The sequence below is a fragment of the Elephantulus edwardii genome, unplaced genomic scaffold (assembly GCF_000299155.1).
Source record: "Elephantulus edwardii isolate Elephantulus edwardi_28Jun2011 unplaced genomic scaffold, EleEdw1.0 scaffold00381, whole genome shotgun sequence".
NCBI lineage: Eukaryota > Metazoa > Chordata > Mammalia > Macroscelidea > Macroscelididae > Elephantulus > Elephantulus edwardii.
Genome location: NW_006400131.1, coordinates 574,867 through 596,973, shown reverse-complemented (window position 1 = coordinate 596,973; position 22,107 = coordinate 574,867). Strand labels below are relative to the sequence as shown.

At 40.8% G+C, this 22,107-nt stretch overlaps 1 protein-coding gene across 5 annotated transcripts in view; it reads right to left on the bottom strand.

Annotated features, from left to right (window-relative positions):
• NTRK2 (neurotrophic tyrosine kinase, receptor, type 2) overlaps nucleotides 1-22,107 on the bottom strand; it is a 709,069-nt gene that overhangs the window by 649,400 nt on the left and 37,562 nt on the right. For all 5 annotated transcript variants that reach the window (XM_006902202.1, XM_006902205.1, XM_006902201.1 and 2 more), the window contains exons 2-4: nucleotides 10,773-10,847; nucleotides 10,604-10,675; nucleotides 2,508-2,576 (exon numbers count right to left, since the gene is read on the bottom strand). In XM_006902202.1, the coding sequence (XP_006902264.1) occupies nucleotides 2,508-2,576; nucleotides 10,604-10,675; nucleotides 10,773-10,847 (216 nt within the window). The remainder of the gene's footprint in view (nucleotides 1-2,507; nucleotides 2,577-10,603; nucleotides 10,676-10,772; nucleotides 10,848-22,107) is intronic.

Below are 22,107 nucleotides of genomic sequence, written 5' to 3'. Positions count from 1 at the left end.
TTCTTTGGGGAATATGTGATCCTGGCAGCTCAGTTTAATTTGTGTCCATTTTATTACCTCCAAGTATCTTTTCCACACCAGAGCAGGTTTCAGCCATGGACTACATGTCAGAAGAGATCCACAAACACCTTAATAGCACTGATTCAGAACGTTCCTGTGCTTTCTATGCATATGGGTAACCAAAGAGTTTTTTTTAGAAGTATCATTTCTTCAACAGAAAGAATTAAGAGGTGAAGGATCAGAGCTACAAATTCATGGGCTCCAAGCTGAGGGTCTCAGAGGCTCGGGCAGTGCCAACCTGAAAGCTGGGGGTCTCAGGGCCACAGAAGGAATATCTGCAATGCGTCCCTGGAATAGCAGCCGCTGCAAACCCTCCAGAGTGCAGCTCGACTGTGACACGTGAGACTGGCATAATCCAGAATGAACTCAACTATAACTATTTTTAAGTGCTGTGTTATAAATATAAATAACTCTAGTTTATTCCCAACTAACTTGCAACTGCTAACATTCACCATATTAACTCCACTGCAACTTATTAACTAATTATTGACTGACGGCATCTTCTAATTTGGTTAATTATTTGATTTCAAACAGACTTTTATAAAAAAAAAAAAGCAGGTCAAGTTCATTCAGGTGACACTCCATTTAAACAAAATCCACTGTATTGTATCCAAAGTGCTCTATGACTGTGTGGATCACAACAAACTGGCTAACTCTGAGAAGAATGGGAATCCTAGAACACTTGATCATGCTCATGCAAAACCTATACTTGGACCAGGAGGCAGTTATCAAAACAGAGCAAAGAAACACTGCATGGTTTAAAATTGGGAAGGGTGTACACAAGGGATGTGTCCGATTGCCCTACTTTTTCAATCTATATGCACAATAGATTATCTAGGAGGCTGGGCAATATGAGAAGAAATGTGGCATCAGGATTGGAGGTAGGCTCATCAACAATCTGCATTACACAGATGATACACCCTGTGTGCTGAAACTGAGGAGGACCTGAAGCACTTGCTGTAGAAGGTCAAGGACTACAGCTTTCAATATGGATTGAGTCTCCACATCAAGAAAACAAAGATTCTCACCACTGGGTCCATTGGTAGCATCATGAGATTGATGAGACTGAGATTGTTAGCAGCTACAGTTTGTTTAGCTCCACAATCAGCACTCTCAGTACCAGCAGCCAGGAAATTAAAAGATCTATTGCATTGAGAAAGTCTGCTGTCAGAGACCTCTCTAAAGTACTGAATGAAGAGCAACAATGTTAGTCTGGAGACTAAAGTATGCCTGATTCAAGCCATGGTCTTCATAAGTACTTTCTATGCATCAGAAATCTGGACAATGACTAGGGATGACAGAAGAAGAATTGATGTCTTTGAGTTATGGTGCTGGAGAAGAGTACTGAATATACCATGGACTGCTAGGAGAACAAACAGGTTTGTCCTAAGGAGGGTAAAATCAGGCTGTTTCTCAGAGGCAAGGATTTTGAAGTTCATCTGCTATACCTGGGACATGTTACAAGGAGGGACTAGTCCTTGGAGAGGGATGTCATGCTTTGGAGGGTAAAGGACAACACAAGAGAGGAAGACCCTCAAGGAGACGGATTGACTCAGTGACTGGGGTAATGGGGGTAAAGACAAATGTATCTGAGACAATAAGACTGGCACAGGATAGAGTAGGGTTTAGGGCTGTTAAACATAGGATTGCTATGAGTTGCAGGCGACTCAATGCCACATAACAACAACAACAAGGATGCACATGTTTGTTTTCCTAGCAGTCCAGGGTATATTCAGTACACTTCTACAACACCACAGCTCAAAGGCATCAATGCTCCTTCTATCATCCCTAGTCATCGTCCAGCTTTCTGATGCATAGCAAGTAATTGTGAAGACCATGGCCTTTATCAGGTTCACCTGAGTCTCCAAACTGACACTGCTGCTCTTCAGCACTCTGGAGAGGTTCCTGACAGCAGGAACCAATGCAATTCATCTTCTGATTTCCTGACTACTGATACCAATAGTGTTGATTGTGAAGACAAGCAAACTGAAGCTATTAACAATCTCAATCTTTTTACTATCTATCATGATGCTGCCTATTGGCCCGGGGGTGAGAATCTTTGTTTTCTTGATGTTGAGCTCCAAGCCATATTTAAAGTTGCAGTCCTTGGCCTTCTGTTGCAAGCACTTCAGATCCTCCTCAGTTTCAGCAAGCAAGTTTGTTTCATCCACATAATGCAGGTTGTTTATGAGTCTTCCTCCAATCCTGATGCCACATTTCTCCTCATATTGCCCAGCCTCCCAGATAATGACTAATTTTATTTTCATGAAAGAATAAAATAAGCCATCAAATAATATCTACTAAATGAGGTCAAAACTTGAGAAAGTATTTTTCAATAACTTTGATAAAAAATAGATCAACAACATTACTAATTTTAAAAACAAATAAATAGCTATTCTTTCCTTTGAAAAATGTCCCCCCAAGTATCACACAAAATCATTACTTACAGTTCAGACAAGTCAAGGTGACGAAAGTGTTTCCTAGACAAACTTGTCAGTTTATTTCGAGTGAAGTTGCTGAAAGAAATAAAAAGCATTAAATGTGAGCTTAAAATGTTGCATGTTAAGATTAAAGTAGTCAAATAAAGCGTTTTAAATAATTGGTTTTGATAATTTGGTTTGATCATTTGAAGATCTTTCTTAGATCTAATACTCTCATGTCAAGTGGTACCTTAATTTTTTATCTAACCAGACCTAGATTTCTGATTTATACAGGTGATAAAAGGGGTTGTTGTTGTTGTTATGTGCCATTGAGTAGCTCGCGACTCACAGTGACCCTACATACAACAGCTCTGAACCCTGCCACAGCACACCCTGGCCAATTCCATTGTTTCCAATATGCCTACCACCTTTATCCCAGTCACTGAGTCAATCCATCTATTCCAGGGCTTCCTCTTCTATGCTGTCTCTCCACCCTTCCAAGCATGATATCCTTTTCTAAGGATTGGTCCCTTGTGGCAACATGCCCAAAGTACGTGAGCTAGAGCTTCAAAATCCTTGTCTCCAAGGAGCAGTCTGGTTTCGCCCTCTCCAAGACAGACCTTTTAGCAGTATATTGTTTATTTAATGTTTCTTTCACACAAAAGCTTATTTTCCACAGGATTCAGAGCCAAGTTAGAGACCTAATTGAGGTTTCTGAACTTTTAAATAGCTACTGATGACTTAATGGTAAGGAGTTGCACTGCCAACCCAAAGGCAAGTGGTTTGGATCCACCCCGCTCCATGGGAGAAAAATAAACAACCTCCATTTGTTCCTTTTACAGCCTCTGAAAATCCACTGGAGAGTCAGTTATAAGTCAGTCTGACTTGAAGGCTCACTATAGCAAAAACAAGTGGAGAAAAAAGACACTTTACAACTAAAACTCATCACCATCAAGTCAGAACCATCTCATAGCTCTCCCTTCACTGGGTTTCCAAAACTGAAATCACACAGGAAGAGACGTCTCAGCTTTCTCCCTCTGGGTCATTGGTGGATTCGAACCACAGACAAGTACAATCTTTGGATGAGAAGAAGTACAATCTTTCGATTAGTAGCACAACTTCCTATACACTATGCCGAATTTTGACTTTAGGTAACACATATGAATACTAACTGGACTTAACATATAACTGTTGGAACGAAAACACCTAATGTTTAGTTAAATGTGCTGAAGCTACTTACACATGAATTCTAGACAACTGGATAATGCCATGATTATAACTAAAGAAATCAGATGACCAGGAATTTGGCCATATTTATCATAAACTATTTCAGCACCACATAATTTTGGAACTCGAACCAACCAGACAATAAAAGGATATCATTTCTATGATTGAAAAAAACAACTTGAACTTACTGGCATGCTCTCAATTTGTCATTTTATTCCGTGTATGGGAGTTTCAGTGGTCAGTGCCACAGGAACTAACTCAAAACGTGATCTCATTGACTCTGACACACTGGGACCCTATAGGTTTTTTAATGGATGGTTTTTCAAAGGCAATCACCATGTTTCTTCTGAGGGTAGATTCAAACCTCCAGCCAACTTATTAGTGGCCAAGAACATTGGTACCACCTAGGAACCAAATGTTGGGAAATTCAGAACCATAATCCTAACAACTGACTCATCTTGAATTTGTTCACTCTCTGAGTTTATTTTAAAAAGAAAGTTGTCAACACTTCAACCTGTAGGTATGTGTTTAATAATCAATAACATGAATGCAAAACCCATCATTTTTATGAAAGCAGTCACATTCTAACAAGCAAAGGAAAGCTATTAGGTGTCTCAATTCCTAATTCCTGGCTAAGAAAAGGAATGCTGGGCAGAGAGTCAGTTAACATCTGAAGGTGACAATCATTCTGAGGTGAATGTATGGCATGAGCCAGGCAAAGCCTGCAGTTAAAGTATCTTTACAGAAGGGCTAAACCTAGGAGCTAGTGTATGACTTTACATGCGTCATTTTGTCACACTGTGTTATCATGCTGTAGGCTAAGCCACCAGTGTTTCAAACAGGAGAGTCATGCACTGAGGATAGAGTTCAGTGAAGACTCAAGATGAAAACAGACCAGAGAAAAAGGCCTGGAAAATGAATTCTAAAAAGTAGTTAAGGAAAATCCCATGGATCACAGCAGTTTATTCTCTGGTATAGTGCTGAAAGGGAGATGAGTCCCTTAGGCTGCTGAATCTCAAAACTCTTTGCCATCAAATTGGAGCCAACTCATAGCCGACCATACATGTCTTGGAGAAAGTGCAACCAGAGTATTCTTTGGAAACATGTTGTTAGGAGAGACCAGTCTTTGGAAAAGGACATCATCTTTGGAGAGGCAAAATGTCAGAGTAAGAGAGGAAGACCCTCAACAAGATGGACTGGCGTAATGACTGCAGCAATGGGCTCAAGAGAGGCAGAGAGCATGAGGGTGACACAGGACAGGATGACTGCTATGAGTCCTAGCCAACATGACACCACATAACAAGAACACAGCTGATCTGCCAGTGGGTTTCCCAAGCCTGTGTATCTCCTGAGAGGAGATGCCCATCTTCCTCCTGAGGGGGCTGCAAATCTGTTGGACTCAAATCTCCAGAAAGGCTCCACCTTTAAGCTGGTGATCACTCACTGTCAGTAAGTAAGTTCCGACTTACAGTGACTCCACAGGACAGAGTAGAACTGCCCTCAAAGAGTTCCAAGGCCATAAATCTTAACAGAAGCATACAGCACCCTCTTCACCTGTGGAGCAGGTAGTGGTTTAGAACCACAGCCTTATGAGTTATCAGCCTAATGCTTAATCCACAGCACTAACACAGTTCCTTAGTTTTGCAGTGGTCAAAACGGTACAAAACCAAGCAACATTTCATTGTGTTGCACATGGGCCTGGCTTAAGTTATCAACAGATGCCCAAGCCAAGCTGGGCAGTGGATAAAGAAAGAAGATGCCAGCCCAAGCACGTCATCTCTCAGGAATGCTCGTGTCCACTCCCAGCTTCATTCTATACTGAGCCCCTTTCCACTAATTTCAATCCCGACCTACACAAGAAAATTGCCTCCCTTCCCTCAACACTTCACATTGAGTATAAAGTTCTCACCCATATGGAAAAAACCCACCAGCAGTCTGTAAAAAAATGCCCACAGATGACTATTCTTTTGGAATGCGGAAAGAATGGGCTGCACCGGGAGACACTAAAATCGAGAAGTCACTGTCAAAATTTTCAGTGCAAAGATGTTTTTATTTTCATTAGGCTTTCTTATCTTTCTGATGGAAAATGAAAAACAAAACAAAATAAAAAACAAAGAACACAACCCAGATTCCTCTCCCCACAAAAAAAAAAAAAAAAAGGAGAGGAGAGGCAAAAAGAAAGAGGAAGGCCATTTTAAGGGCCCTCCCACCAGCTCACAGGCTGCCGGCCTCGGGTGCAGCTGCCTCTGTCAAGCTGCCAGCAGCCGGCACAGAGCCGGGTTATGGGCCAAGGAACAAGATGAGTTTTATGAACCATACTTATTACTGGGGCCAAAAGCCAAGAAAGAGGAAGGGAGGGTAAAAATCCGCAATCTTCTCCCTGTTTGATTCTAGAACCTTGCTAAGGAGCTAATGAGCACCTCTTAAAAGGCCGTGGAAAATGTAGGCACTGTCTTTTCTCACAGTGGCTGGATTCTCAGGGGCTGGGCACTGAGAACTGAATTCAGTGCCCTATCACTGGAGCTTGGAGAGCCACCATGAGATTCCAAACGTGGACAAGGCCAGGAAGGAATGGCGCCCCTGTGTGGTCAGGTGGATTCATGCCCAACAGCTTCCAAAATGCAGAAAACTCAGTGAGTCCACAGACACCGTAGACCTTGTCTGGCAATCCACAAAAAAGTCAGTGATTGAAAACCTTGCAATTCCTAATTCTTCACCAACACAGATGGCGTCACTAAAAGAACCTGATCCTGGGAGAGGGGAAAGTAGTACTAGAGAGAGATTTTTATTTTAATTTTCCTATAATCTGATGTAAAAGATGATGTTCTCGCCCACACCCCTTATTCTATTATGGGAACTCAGAGAAGTAATCAAAATACCTCAAAGGTAGTGAAAAGTACCTTCTGTACCATTTCTTTGTCAGCTTCTTAACCCCACTTGGTAGACATTTGTGCTACGAGCACTTGTGAAAAATCAAGGGAACTAAGACATTCTCTAGAGTCCTCACTAGAAAGAGCTGGTAGGTCCCACAGCATGCTGGTCCCTCTGCCCTCCCTGCCATCTTCAAAGTAGATGGCTCAATTAATATTTTGACAAATGAGAATGATTCCCATCAATTAGTGACATTCTGCTCCTTGTAGCTGTCAGAGAAAAATTAGTAAAACAAAACAAAACAAAACATAACAAAAATATTTCCAACAAACCCATCTGTAGGTTGAGATTCGAATACACAGAGAAGTGCTGCCTTTGGATTAGAAGCACAACTCCCCACTGTCTATGGTCCCTGAGCTCCCTCCAGAAATCAGCCACTGAAAACCTTCTACTCTCACAAACATGGGATCTCCTTCTTCTTGTTGTTGTTGTTAGATGCCATCGAGTTGAGCATGACTCTTAGTGACCCTGTGAAGAATAGATCTGAACCCTGTTCTGTTCGTGCCATCCTCACACTTCCTGACACACTAGAAACCACTACAGCTGTCACTGTGCCAACCTATCTGGCTGAAGGTCTTCCTCTCCTTCACCCACCCTCTGCCTGTCCAGCTTGATATCCTTGGGATCTGCATGAGGTAGAATTAGTTCAACAGCAATGGGTTTTGTAACATGAAAAATATCAATAAACTTTATGCAGTTTGATCAATGGTTGGCTTTTTGCCTTGTAAAGAGGAGCTCTGGTGATGTGGTCTGTAGAGAACTGTGCTGTTAAACTAAAGGCTTTACATACATCTCTGATGATTTAATCTCACGGCAGCTCATCAGGATGGGCAATCTCCTCTCATCATAAGTAACAGCTTCAAAAGACCCAATGGAGGGTCACTGTGAGTCTGAACCAACTCAGGCACAGGCAGTTTGATTTCAGTATGCAGAATATGTCCACCTACTTTATTTCCTATTTTGAAAAGAATCTTTGAGACACAGGGACAGCAATTTGACTATACTCAAAGTTGTGCATAGAGCCACAGGTATGACTGTGTCATGTACTCACCACCAACTCACAGCAGCCCTACAGGTCAGAGTAGAACTGATCAGTAGGCTTTTCAAGACTGCAAATCTTTGCCAAGCAGAATGTGATCCCTTTCTCCTACCGTATGGCTGGGGAGCTCAAACCATCAATCTTTTGCTTTGCACTCTTGACCGCCCCACCAGTCACTAAAGGCCATTAAAATTATTCTACTGTAGATCATGTAGTGATCTTTGTATTTACATAAGATTGGGTACTTATCACACACCAAAAAGTGTAAAAAAATATCAGAAGTGTAGTAAAATAATGAGTCTCTTTTAAAAACTATAATTAACCCTGGCTGACTGTACAAATTAGAAAAATGGTGTGGCAAAGCAGCCAGAAATCTGTGGTTGTTGAGTAATTTAAATCTAAGTTCAGCTGTAATGAAAATGCCAGAGCTTAACCATCAAGGCCATTAATTACAACGAAGTGATTGCATTACAGCATTTTGCCTTTTTCTTCTGTCCAACTTCTCTCTTGTTTATGCTCCCAGGATCTACACAGACCTCAGATCTGTGCAGGCAAACCAGTTACAGAGCGGAGGCCAAAAGTATTTAATGAAACATGTTAATAAAGTTCCTTGGAGTTTTATTATATTGTTACTGAATGTTTTTCTCTGAATTCTACAGACTTTATTTTTAAGGTGACTTCAATTTTGAAGTCTCTTGCAAAATGAAGGGTCTGATATTGGCTTTGAGGAATTAAGGTTTTCCATAATATCAACATATAGTCTCTACGTACTGTTCAATCTACCCCAGGAAATGTAGATCAGATGGCTAAGTGCTCAACTGCTAGTTAAAAATGTGGTAGTTTCCAGAACCACCCCTGAAGGCAGGACCAGCTGTCTATTCTGTGAGGTCACAGCCCCAAAAGCCTTGTGGGTAGCCTTGAGTCAGAATAGATACAGTGACTAACAACAACAACAATCCTCTTGCAGAAATGCACCCTAAAAACTCAGGTTACTAAGACAAACCAAACCCACTGCCATCAAATCGATCCAAACCCAGGGCAACCCTCCACTGTGTCGGCCAGGTTGTAAACCCTACCGGGAGGAGTCTACTCTACTTCTTCCCTTGGAGCAAGTGGCAGATTCAAACTCTTGATCTTCTGGTTAGCCACCTGATATGTACTGCACTCTCCACAGGTACTGTGTAATCTGATCCTAGAGATGTTGCGAGATATTGTACCTTATTAGCGAAGGGCCTTCACGTGACACCGTTTAGTGCCTATAAGTGCTCACCATTTCTATTTCCACTTGATTCTAGTCAACAGTGGGTCAACTCAACATGATTTGGGGAAACCTATATTTTCATCTTGTATCTGACTCTGAGAAGAATGGGAATCCCAGAGCATTTGATTGTGCTAATACAAAACCTATTCTTGAACCAAGAGGCAGTCATCAGAACAGAGCAAGGAGACTCTTCATGGCTCAAAAATTAGAAAGGGTGTCCACCAGGGATGTATTCTGTCTACATACCTTTTCAATCTGTATGCAAAACAGATCATCCAGGATGCTGGGCTGTACAAGGAGGAATGTGGCATCAGGATTAGTGGAAGATTCATCAACAACCTGCATTATGCAGATGACACAACCCTGCTTTCTAAAGCTGAGGAAGATCTAAAGTGGTTGCAGCAGAAGGTCAAGGACTATAGCCTTCAACATGGATTGAAGCTCAACATCAAGAAAACAAAGATTCTCACCATTAGGCCAATTGGCAACATCATAATAATGGATGGTGAAGAGATTGATATTGTTAACAGTTTTCATTTGCTTGGCTTCACAATCAACACTCTTAGTACCAGCAGCCAGAAAATCAAGAGAAAATTGCATAGGGAAAGTCAGCTGTCAGGAATCTCTCCAGAGTACTGAAGAGCAATGATGTCAGGCTGGAGACTGAGGTGCACCTGATACAGGCCATAGTCTTCACAATTGCGTGTATGTGTCAGAGAGCCGGACAATGAATAAGGATGATAGAAAGAGAATTGATACCTTTGAGCTGTGGCACTCGAAAAGAGTGTTAAATATACCATAAACTGCTAGGAGAACAAACAGGTTTGTGCTGGAGAAGATGAAGCTGGGCTACTCCTTGGAGGCAAGGATTCTGAAGCTTCATTTGACATATTCTGGGAATGTTGCAGGGAGGGACCATTTCTTGGAGAGGGCCATCATGTTTGGGAGAGTGAAGAGACAGTGCAAGAGAGGAAGACCATTGATGAGATGAATCGATTCAATGATTGGGGTAATGGGAGCAGGTGTGTCAGAGACAGTGAGGTTGGCATAGAATAGAGCAGGGTCTAGGGCTCTTTTACATAGGGTCGTTATGAGTTGCAAGCAACTTGATGTCACATAACAACAACAAGAACAACAACATCTGCACATTTGATATGCCCCATAGTTGACGACCCCCCTCCTTGCCCTTAAATTAGTTCATGACAGACAGCTTTGGGAACAATCAAGGTTCAAAAAGGGTTGAGGGTCTATTGTGTGTAGGAGGGGAATGTTTAGTAATTTATTGTTTCCTGAAAAAGCAAGTTTCTTTCAATTCCACTAGTGTGATGTCTTCCAGGGAATATGCCTTGATTTTAAGAAAAGAATCAAGGACGTTGTACCAGTACATAGTTTTCACATCAGTCTTTGCCATTGGCCTTTTGTTCTGTCCAAGATGGAAACAGCCCAGAAATTCATGAAAGAGAATAAACAGGCTGTTCTAAGCACCCCTCTGTAGCTATTCAGAAATCTAACAAAATCAAAGCTAATGTTTCTTAGCCATTATCACAGCTACACTAACTTTTATAAAGAGGGATTTAGACTTGAAAAGGAAGGAAAATAAACAGAGGAAAGAAAAACATTGGACAAACGAGGTCCTGGGAAGCAAAAGCATCAACTTTTACTCACATGTGCTGCAGGTTGCTGTTTTTCAGGAATGCTTTATGAGCCACAAATTTGAGTCCAGAATCCACGATGGTCCTGGAAAGCACACAGTTCATACACATGTTAGAACTGGTCGGGAATGCCTCCTGAGAGAAAGATCTCTGAGGTAAGTATGCAAGGTCTGCGTACTCACAGATTTCTCAGTCCCACATAAGCTTCAACATCATCTTCATTGATGATTTCGAATCTTTTCTGATTTGCAATGTAACTGCAAAACACACACACACAAAGAAAGAGTGAAAAACAGTGATAGAGAGCAGTACAGGAGGATGTGTCACTTCCACTAATTTCACCACCACGATGTCCAGTGCATCCCTCTGTGTTCTGGGTCCCCCTTTTCCTTTATTTAATTGGTTTGCTTACACAGGTCATATACATTGTGTGTCACATTATTTATTCTTCATTAATATTGTGTTTAATACAATCATTGTCATGCATCACGTTTTATAAAATTAATCACCATTGGACCTTGCCCATCTTTACCCTGTCTTTTCACCCAGGTTGTTCCCATTTCCTTCCCCCTGACCATGTCCCACCAAACTGTGCAACCCTGTGATTTGGTCCAAACCCATCCTCACCCCTCCACTCCCATCCCTTCCCTCCTTGTGTTCCCAGAAATGTTTTACTAGTTATTCTTCTATTTTTACAATAATGGTCACATTTTACAGTATTTGTCCTTATGATACTGAGATGTTTTTATTTTTTCAGTACAGCAAAAGGAACTAAATTGAATGTGACTGAGAAGGAACCAAAATTGACCAGGAGACAGGTTCACCAGCCTTCATTCTTCTCCAACATTTTATTTTATCTTTCTATTAACAGTTTTAGTGTGCCTCCCCTTTCAAGGTATCTTTTAGTACTGAAGAAAAATACATCTACTACCTCTCAAAGTGACAGACACAGAAATCCTGGTACCCACTATGCAAAAAAAATTCAATCTTTCCTCACATTCCAGATTAAATAATCACTCCCTTCTTTGACCTCCAGGACACTGGATTGGGTTTTTCTTCTCCTTCTCTACCAATCCCCTATCCTTCCTTGGATCAGTATCTCCTAAGCCATTAGTGAAAGTAACAATACCAATTAACCCACTGTGGAAGCATATTTCACGAACGCTGTGCTGAGCAATGCACTGTCTGTAAAGGTCTATCTCTTCCCAAACCCTCCTCAATCCTTCAATCACTGATTGGACAGAAAATCCCACCCCCTCAGCCATGACAACTGGTTTTGAGATGGGCAAGTGAGATGAGCAATGCCAAAGAGAATCTTCCCTGTTATTGAAGACATGGATGCTGAGGGGAGGGCAGAGGAAGGCGGGATAGTGCTGGGCCCTCTCTTTGCCTGGGTTCACAAATGAACGATGTCACCAGCCTGACACTGTCCACAAAATCAAAGTGAAAGAGGCAGGAAACAGAACCTGAAAATGCTAGCTAGCCTTCTGATCTAGTAGTACTTACTTCAGAAGGTCAAGGACTATAGATTTCAGTATGGCTTGAAGCTCAACATTAAGAAGACAAAGATTCTCACCACTGGATCAATTAAAAGCACCATGGTAGATGGAGAAGATATTGAGGTTGTTAGCACTTAACAGCCTGCAAAACAACTATGAGTTATCATCTCACCCCAGTAAGAATAACAAAATTTAACAGAACAGCAAAGAAGAAATGCTGGTGAGGTTGTAGAGAAACTAGAACCCTTATTCACTGTTAGTGGGAGTATAAAATGGTAAAACCACTCTGGAAGGCAGTATAGTGGTATAGTGCTTTCTCAAAAAGTTAGATATAGAAATACCACTTGACCTAGCAATTCCATAACTGGAAATATACCCTAAAGAAACCATAACTGCCACCTAAGTAGATATATGCACACTCATGCTTATTGCAGCTTTGTTCACAATAGCAAAGAATTGGAAACAACCCAAGTGCCCATCAACATAGGAATGGCTAGAGAAGCTGTGGTATACACAATGGAATACTATGCTGCATTGAAAAACAAGGAACTCATGAATTATTATACAAAATGAGTGACCCTGGAGGACATTATGCTGAGTGAAATACCTCAGTCACAGAAAGACAAATATGGCATTATGCCACTGTTATAAAACAAGACTGTCATGGGGGCTAGGGGGAAACTAAGAAAAGAGGGGATAAATAATCTACATGGCATTCAAACAGACAAGGGAGAGAACTGTATAAAAGGAATATATAATTAGGTATTATTGGCATGACAAGAGTCCAGAATAAGAGCTGCATAGTAAAGTGGGGAGGAGGGAGGGAGACAGGACTGTATAACAATAAAAGAACTTTTTTCCCCAAAGAAAAAACTGATGGGGGGCAGGGAGGAAAATATACAACAATGAAGGACTGGAAATCCAAATTCTTTATAAACTTTCATTTAAATCTTAATTAAAAAAATATCTGGAAAAAAAAAGATCACAACCTTGGTGGGGAAAAGTCCAAACAAACAATTACAGCCTGCTTGGCTCCACAATGAACACTCTTAAAACACTGATAGTCAGAAAATCAAGAGACAAACTGCATTGGAAAAATATGCTGTCAGGGACCTTTCCACAGTGTTGAAAAGCAACAATGTCATTCTAGAGACTAAGGTGTGCCTAATCCAGTCCATGGTCTTCAATATTAACTAGTTATGCTTCAGAGAGTTGGACAATGACTATGGATGATAGAAAAAGAATCTATGCCTTCAAACTGTGGTGCTGAAGAAGAGGTACTTGAACATACCTTGAACTACCAAGAAAACAAATAGGTCTGGCTTGGAAAAGGTGAAACCAAATCTCTCCTTGGAGGCTAGGATTTTGAAGCTCTGTCTCATATGCTTTGGGGTCGTGGTCAGAAGAGACTGATCCTTGGAGGAGGACATCATGCTTGGAAGGGTGGAGGGACAGTGTAGGAGAGGACAACCCCAGATGAGATAGAATGGTATGGTAACTGGGAAATTGGTGAATTAGTGAGACTGGCTCAGGACAGGGCAGGTTTCAGAGCTGTTCATAGGGCTGCTATGGATTGCAGGCAACTTGATGGCACATAACAACAACAACAACAACATTAAGGAGATCATTGCACATATGTAGTAATTTTCCCCACAGAACATAAGGCATTTGATTTACAAATAGCAATCTTTTTTCCACTGAAGTGACTATAGTGTCACACTGATCCAAAGGAAGACAATCTAAAATATCTCCCAACAATACAAAAAGTGCAAATGCAGTATAAATACTTTCAGTTACTCCCTCAATATCAAGAAAAATAACAGGTAAAATGTTTGAAAACCTGACCAAGATTGTACTTTTTTGACTGACAGGCTGAAGGTACTTAATGGCTTGATCATCTTGGTGTTTAAGGCTTTTCTAGTAGACTTCTTTCTTCTTCAAAGGCCCACCTTCAACTGCTTCTATTCCTGGGGCAAATTGTAGAGCTGAAGCTTTGGAGACATCTCAGCTGTGTGAGAACAAGCTGCATCAATAATAACTGATGACTGGAATGCAAAAGTTTGAAACAAGAAAGACTGGCAGTTGAAAAATACAGACTTGATGACTGAAATGAAGCTGGAGATTAAATGATAAAATTTTGGATCATCATTCATTTATTAATTACAAATATATTTTCTAAAAAAAGTAAATGACAATTATACACATGAACCTCATCTGATAGAAAATGCAGGAATAACTCTGACTACATCTGTGGAAAGAATCAATGAAGAAACTCAATATCAGCATTCAAAACAAGTCCAAGGGCTAACTCCTGTCAAATTCAAACTGAAGTTTAAAAAATGAAAATAAATCCACAAAAATCTCACTTGATTTTAAAAAATTTATCTCAATAATAGAATTGATGCACCAACTGATGACTGAAGACCAGATGAGTTGTGAGATGACATCAAGGATGACATGAAGAAAATAAAGATAGGGAAGAAAGACAAGACTAAAACAGAGGGCAGAATAGACTAAAACTTCTGAAAGTTGAACCAGAATACAGAGATACCTAAACAAAGGGAAGAAATGGTGAAGTAAAAGAGACGAGCAAAAGTAGTCAAAGACCAGCTTGAGAAAAATAAAGTATAGTATTGTAAAAAACTGTGGAAAGAACTGGCATTAGAAAACCAAAAGGGAAGAACACACTTGATATTTCGCAAGAGGAAAGAACTGAAGAACAGATGTAAGCTTCAAGTTGCAGTGCTGAAAGAGTCTACGGGCAAAATCTTGAATTATCCAGGAAGCATCAAAAGAAGATTGAGGAAATACACAGTCATTGTACCCCAAACAAATGGCTGTCACAGAAGTACTTCAGGAAGTAGCCTATGACTGAGAAACAATAGTAATGAAAGAAGAAATTCAAGCTGCACTAAAGGCATTGGCAAAAAAAAAAAAAAAAGAAAGAAAAGAAAAAGGAAAGAAAGGAAGGAAGGAAGGAAGGAAGGAAGAAAGAAGAAAATCGAAAATGTCAGGAATTGATAGAATACCAGTTGGTAGGTTTCAACAATCAGATGCAGCCCTGGACACACTCAACTGGATTGTGTCAAGACATTTAGAAGAAAGCAACCTGGCCAGCTGACCAGAAGAGATCTTAGTTGTTCCCATTCCCTTCCAAAAAGATGATCCTACAAAATGTGGACATTATCAAACAATATCACGAATAATATAAGCAAATAAAATCTTGCTGAAGATCATCCAAACATGAATCGAACAAATATCTATAAAGAACTGCCAGAAAATCAAGTTGTATTTAGAATAGGCCATGGCACCACAGATATCATTGCTTACATCAGATAGATCCTTACTGAAAGCAGAGAATACTAGAAAGACGTTTATTTATGTTTTATTGATTATGCAAAAGCATTTGACTGTGGATATCATAATAAATTACGGATAACACTGGAAAGAGTGGAAATCACCAATAATGTACACCAAGAACAGAACAAGCGAACCTTGTATGGTTTAAAATCAAGAAAGATCTATCAGGGTGTTCTTCTTTTTCCATATCAATTCAATCGTTATGCTGAGCAAATAATTACAGAAGGTGGACTATATGAAGAAGAATGTGATATCAGGTAGGAAGACTTCTCAACAATCTGCCATATATGCAAATTATACTACCTTGCTTACTGGAAGTAAAAAAGGATTTGAGACACTTGTTGAAGACAACCTTCTGTAAGAATTACACCTCAAGAACAAGAAAATAACAATCTTCAACAATGGACCAAAGGGCCATCTAACCCGCATGTTTCTTTATTATTATAAGATTTATTGGTTACTCAGGGTAGACAGTGTTTGGTGGAGCTTCCAGATTAAGATATGTTTGGAAGCAGGAGTGGCATCCACTTCCTAAGCAACATGTCTCTGGAAACTCTATGAACTTAGAGAAACGACAATAGTTATAGAACAGAGTTCAGGTCTTTTGTCCATAGGGTTGCTATGAGTTGTGTTCGACTCGATGGCACTTAACAACAACATTGAATTTATTGACAATTTCATTTCACTTGCATCCACAAGCAACACTCATGTTAACAGCAGTCAAAAAATCAAAAGATGTGTTGCACTGGGAAAATCTGCTGTCTCTGAAGTCAGTTAAGAAAGGATGTCAGTTTAAATTTTAAGGGGTGACTGATTCAAGCTATGGTCTTTTAATTACTTCCTATGCTTCTGAAAGTTGTACAAGGACTCAGGATGACAGAAGAAAAATCGATGTCTTTGAGTTTTGTCCTGGAGAAGGTACTGAACATGGAATGGACTGTCAAATGAATCACCAATGAACACATATATCTGACCCTCAGGTGGGTGTCCTGAGATTGCAAACCACACAGGTAAAAATTGCCCATCTTTCTCCCACCGAGTCACTGGAGAATATGGAGAATATAAGCCCCCAGGGAGCACTGCCTTTGAGTCAGCAGTTCAATGTCAGACTATGTCATCAGAGTTACCTTGCATTTTACTATATTTTTACATAATCTAATTTAAACATTAAAACCAAGAATGTAGTACCACCAAGTTCCTATAATGAATTATAATTAGTCACCTGGGGAAAAGACATAGTTGTTGCTGTTGTTGTGTACATCAAGTTTGAACTGACCATCTCGCGGGTTTTCAGAGGCAGTAAATCCCATGGCAGTAGATTGTCCATCTTTCTCCCACAGAACAGCTGGTGGATTTGAGCCACTAGATAATACGGCAAGGTGGCCTTTGGAGGTCACATTCAGGTTTTCCAGACAAGTCAGGCCCCTTCCTCCTCAGGGTCCACATATCACAGTGCTGCCACTGTTCCATGTCAGCTCTCTGCAATATTCCAGAGTCCCTGCTTCTGTCTCCATGCACAAGACAAAGGCCTAACACTCAACAGGTCTATGGCTTTAAAACTGTTTTCAATATTTTATCTTTTATTTTCCTTGGCATTTGTACCCTAGATACTTTCAACAAATACTATTAGTTAATATAAATAAAAACATTAACTTCATAGAGGAAAGAAATGAAAAGCACATGCCATCAATGAAAACTGGGTTTTAAAAAATGTCTATTCCTGTTTTAAAAAGTGTATTATGCAGTATTTGTCCTTTTGTGCCTGAGATATTTCACTTAGCATAATGTCCTCCAGGGCCACCCATTTTGTATAATACTTCATGAGTTGTTTTTCAGTCTACACAGTATTACATTGTGTGATATACCACAATTTCTCTATCCATTCATTTGTTGATGGACACTTGGGTTATTTCCATCTCTTTGCTATTGTGACCAATGCAGCAATAAATATGGGTGTGCATATATCTGCTTGAGTGGCAGTTCTGGTTTCTTTATGGTATATTCCCAGTAGTGGAATTACTGGGTCAAATGTTATTACTATTTCCAACCTTTTGAGAAAGTGCCATACTACCTTCCAAGGAAAGATTTTTTTTTTTCAAAGAGAAAAGCAAACTTGGGGCGGGGGGGTGACAGAGAGGAAAATGTGCAACACTGAATGAATGGAAATCCAAGTTCTCTATAAATTTTCATTAAAATATCAATTTTAAAAATTACCACATTAAAAAAAAATGCAACAAAACAAACGCCTATTCCAGTGGGTAGTGGAAACAATTCATGCACTGGGCTGCTGACTGAGAACATGAAGGTTCATGCCTGTTTAGAAGTACCTCAGAGGGAAAGCCTGGAGATCCATTTATAAAAAAATCAGGTATGAGAAACCTAGCGAGCACACACATGGGACTGTCCCATGTAGGAATCAACTTGACAGCAGCCATCAAGTCAGAACCCACTCATAGCTGATCCTCCTGGAGGTTTTCTGAGGCTCTAAACTGCACAGGAATAGATACCCACTCTCCTCCTGCAGAGTGGCTGTTGGATTCAAAACAGCAGAGAGCCTTTGAGTTAGCGGCACAACAACTCTCTACAGACTAAGATAAATTAAAAATGAGCAATTTGCAAAGATGAAACAGAAGTGGCCACAGAACGAACATATGAAAAATTGGTCATGAAGTATCAGGAAATGCAAATTCAAACAACAGTGGCTTGCAAGGCTTATCCAGATGGGCAAAAAATTTTAAGTACGACAAAATTAAGAAACTTTAGGGCAGGCTTGGGGAATCTCTTTCTTGCAATATTGCAGAGAGTGTAATTTGACACAATCCTGTCAAAGAGGTCAATTTCTGGAAAATTATAAGTAAGCACGCTTTATAATCCAGCAATTCTCCTTCTGATCATTTATCCAAGAGAAATTACACACACACACAGACACACACAGACACACACACACTATTCACTGCAAGTGTCCGTCAATACAGAAACAGAAAAAACGAAGTGTGATAAGTACTTAAGTTGGAATGAATTAGATAAATACATATAAACAGGAAGAAATGTCCATCTTAATTTCTGCAATTAAGCAATACGTGAGAAAAATAAGTAAAATTGCATAATTAAATACACATACCCACCCATGTAAAATTTTTTTAATTATTATTATTTTGTGTGTATACCGTCAAATCGGATCTGACTGGTACTGGAGGAGATTGCTCCTCCTTCTCCAGCAGAGCATCTGGTGGACTCGAACCATGTTCCTCTGGGATTGCAAAGCAGTTTCTTGCCACTAGGCCACCAGAGCTCCCTTCCATGTAAACTTTCAAAGACACAAAAAAACTGTATAAGAGAGTGTCAACAGTCAACATGTCAAATAGCAAAGAGGGTCCCACAAAAGTTCCCTGCTACAGCATCATTTCAAACAAGTTACTGTCACACTGTTAAACTTTATTGAATTTTTGTTTGTTAAGTTATAAAAGAACAATAAAGAGGAAAAAGGAGTAGATACAAAGGCAAGTGGGAGGGAGGAAGAGAAAGGAAAGAGGAGGGGAGCAGAGGAGAGGGGAAAAATTAATCCAAAAGGAAGCGAATTTCAATGACCTTAGAGAAGCTGAACTCCAGGGAGAAGCTGAACTCCAGGGCTTCCCAGAAGTAAGTGGACAAACACACCTGAGCTCACATTCTTCCTTCTCAGAACCACCCAAAGGATCTTCTGAGCCAGGGCTCCCTTACCAGAGCCTCAGGAAGGAAACAAAATATCCAAGGTGCATGCTGGGCTGCCCCCTACTGGCAAGTTTCTTGTGCCTCCACAGGATCTTGGTACTAGCCAAGTGCAGAGACACTGGAGAGCTGGACAGTGAACTAAGGTCTCCTTTCCTCCAGTAAAAGTCTCATTCTTCAGCAGAGCAGTGGGGAGGCCATGGTATCCAGTCTCAGACCTCTCTTACCAGGTCATCTCTGGCCTCTATCGTTCTAGAAAGCCCTGAGGTTTAAAGCACAAGTCCATATCCTCTCCCAAGAGTCCATGTCTCATGCAATCCAGGAGGCTTTAAATGGAGCCAACAGTACACTGGCCCATTGGGAGGCAACACTCACTCTACCCTGCTGAGGAATCTTCCATTTCCTCAGAGGCACATCAACAATAATTAAACTGGCAAGGAGGCCCAACAGAATTAAAATTTTAAATGTGATGCATTATTAAGATCTACTTCCTAACTGTACTTAGCAATTAGAGAGAAGGATGTGTGCTCTAGACCTGCACTGTTTTTTTTTTAATGAGTCTCACCATCCCACCGACTGAAACTCCTCAAACATCAGGTCTTGGAGAAGAGTACTGAATATTCCATGGACTGTCAAAAGAACAAATAGATATGTCTTTGAGAAGATGCAAGCAGAGTGCTCCGTAGAGGCAAAGATGATGAAGCTTTGCCTCACACACTTTGTACATGTTGGTAGGAGAGGCTCTTTGAGGGCTGTCATCTTGGAAAGCTGGGGGGGAGGCAGGGGGAAGCCTGAAAAAGAGAGAAAGACCCTCAACCAGGTGGATTGCCACAGTGATGGCAGCAAGGGGCTCAAGTAGGTTATAGATGATGAGAATGGCACAAGATAGGACAGGGTTGAAATCTGCTGTTCACAGGGTCATTATACTTGACTCGATGGCATCTATCAACAAGAGTCATCTTATTGCATCTCCATTCCTGGGAGCAGAGACAATTTCAGAAAACCCACTGACTTTAAAGCAATTGAACTGATGCATTGATCCTTCCCCTGGACTATTTCTAATGTCACTGTAAAGACCAGACACACATACATGCATGAGACACAGTGCATATTATATGACACAAAAACAAAATCAAGCCAGTTGCCATAGTTCTCATTACAACACATGACAACACCACATGTGTCTAAATACCGTACTCCACACTGCTTTAAAGGCTGAGTTTTAGGAAGCAGATCACTAGGCCTTTCTTCTGAGGCTCTTCCAGGCAAACTGGAATTGCCAAGCTTTTAGTTAGAAGCTAAGGGTGTTTGTTATACACCATACTACCATTCACACTCCCCCACAGAATGAAGACGGTGATCATATGAGGTCAGTCACTTATCAAAAAGAAACCAAGGAAACAAGTTTTACCCAATCTAGAAGGGATTTTAGATGACAAGCATTTTACATACGTAAACCAGCTGTCTATTTTTATTTTTAAATAATAAAGAGTAATTGCCCTTCAATATGGATTGAAGCTCAACATCAAGAAAACAAAGATTCTCACCACTGGGCCAACTGGCAGCATCATAATTGATGGTGAAGAGATTGAGATCGTTAACAGTTTTAATTTACTTAGTTCCACAGTCAACACTCTTGGTAACAGCAGCCAGGGAATCAAGAGATGAGTTGCATTGGGAAAGTCAGCTGAGGAACCTCTCAAGAGTACTGAAGAGCAACAACGTTAAGCTGGAGACTGAGGTGCACCTGATCCAGGCTATAGTCTTTGCAGTTAATTATGTGCTATGCATCAGAGAGCTGGACAGTGAATAGGGATGATAGAAAAAGAATTGATGCCTTTGGGCTGTGGTGCTGGAGAAAAGTATTGAACATACCATGGACTCCTAGGAGAACAAACAGGTTTGTCCCAGAGAGGGTGAAGCCAGAATGCTCCTTGGGGTCAAGGATTCTGAAGCTTCATCTGACATACTTTGGGCATGTTGCAAGGAGGGACTTTGTCCTTGGAGAAGGACATCATGTTTCGGAGAGTGGAGGGACGGCGCAGGAGAAGAAGACCCTCGATGAAATGGGTCTATTCTGTTATTGGGGTGGTGGGAAAGAGTGTGTTTGAGACAGCGAGGTTGGCACAGAATAGAACAGAGTTTAGAGCTCTTGTAGATAGGGTCGCTATGAGTTGCAAGCGACTCCACGGCACATAACAACAACAATTGCCCTTGGCAGATAAACATCTTGTTGTGGGGAAAGGTAAAGGCTCGGTGAAAGAGAAGACCATCCAGGGGATGGATGGATGGATTGGCACAGCAACAGGCTTGAGCGTAATGGGGCAGTGATGACGCCACAGGATAGGGTGGGCTTCTGATTTGTTGTTCATGGAATCATGATGAATCATCATGATTTCATGGCACCTGACAAAGAGCTGGGTAATGATTAGGGATGACAGAAGAAGAATCAAAGCTTTTGAGTTGTGGTGCAGGAGAAGACTATTGAACATACCATGAACATGCCAAGATAACAAATGAATCACATCCTGGAGAGAGTGAAAGCAGGCTGCTCCTTGAAGGGAAGGATTTTGAACTCTGTCTGACTTACTTTGGGTATATGTTACCAGGAGGGACTAAGTTTTGAAGAAGGACACCATGCTTGGACGGATGGAGGGACAGCACAAGAGAGGAAGACCCTGGATAAGATTAATTGACTCAGTAACTGGTGTAATGGGGTTAAGTGTATCTGGAAGCAATGAAATAGGTTCAGGATAGGGCAGGGTTCAGAGCTACTGTACACAGGGTCGCTATGAGTCACAGGCAACTCGACTGCATATAACAACTATTCCTTCAATCTCAATAATGTAAATCTAGAAATGTTGTTGTTGTTGTTATGTGCCGTCGAGTCGCCTGCGACTCATAGTGACCCTATGTACAACAGCCCTAAACTCCGCTCTGTCCTGTGCCA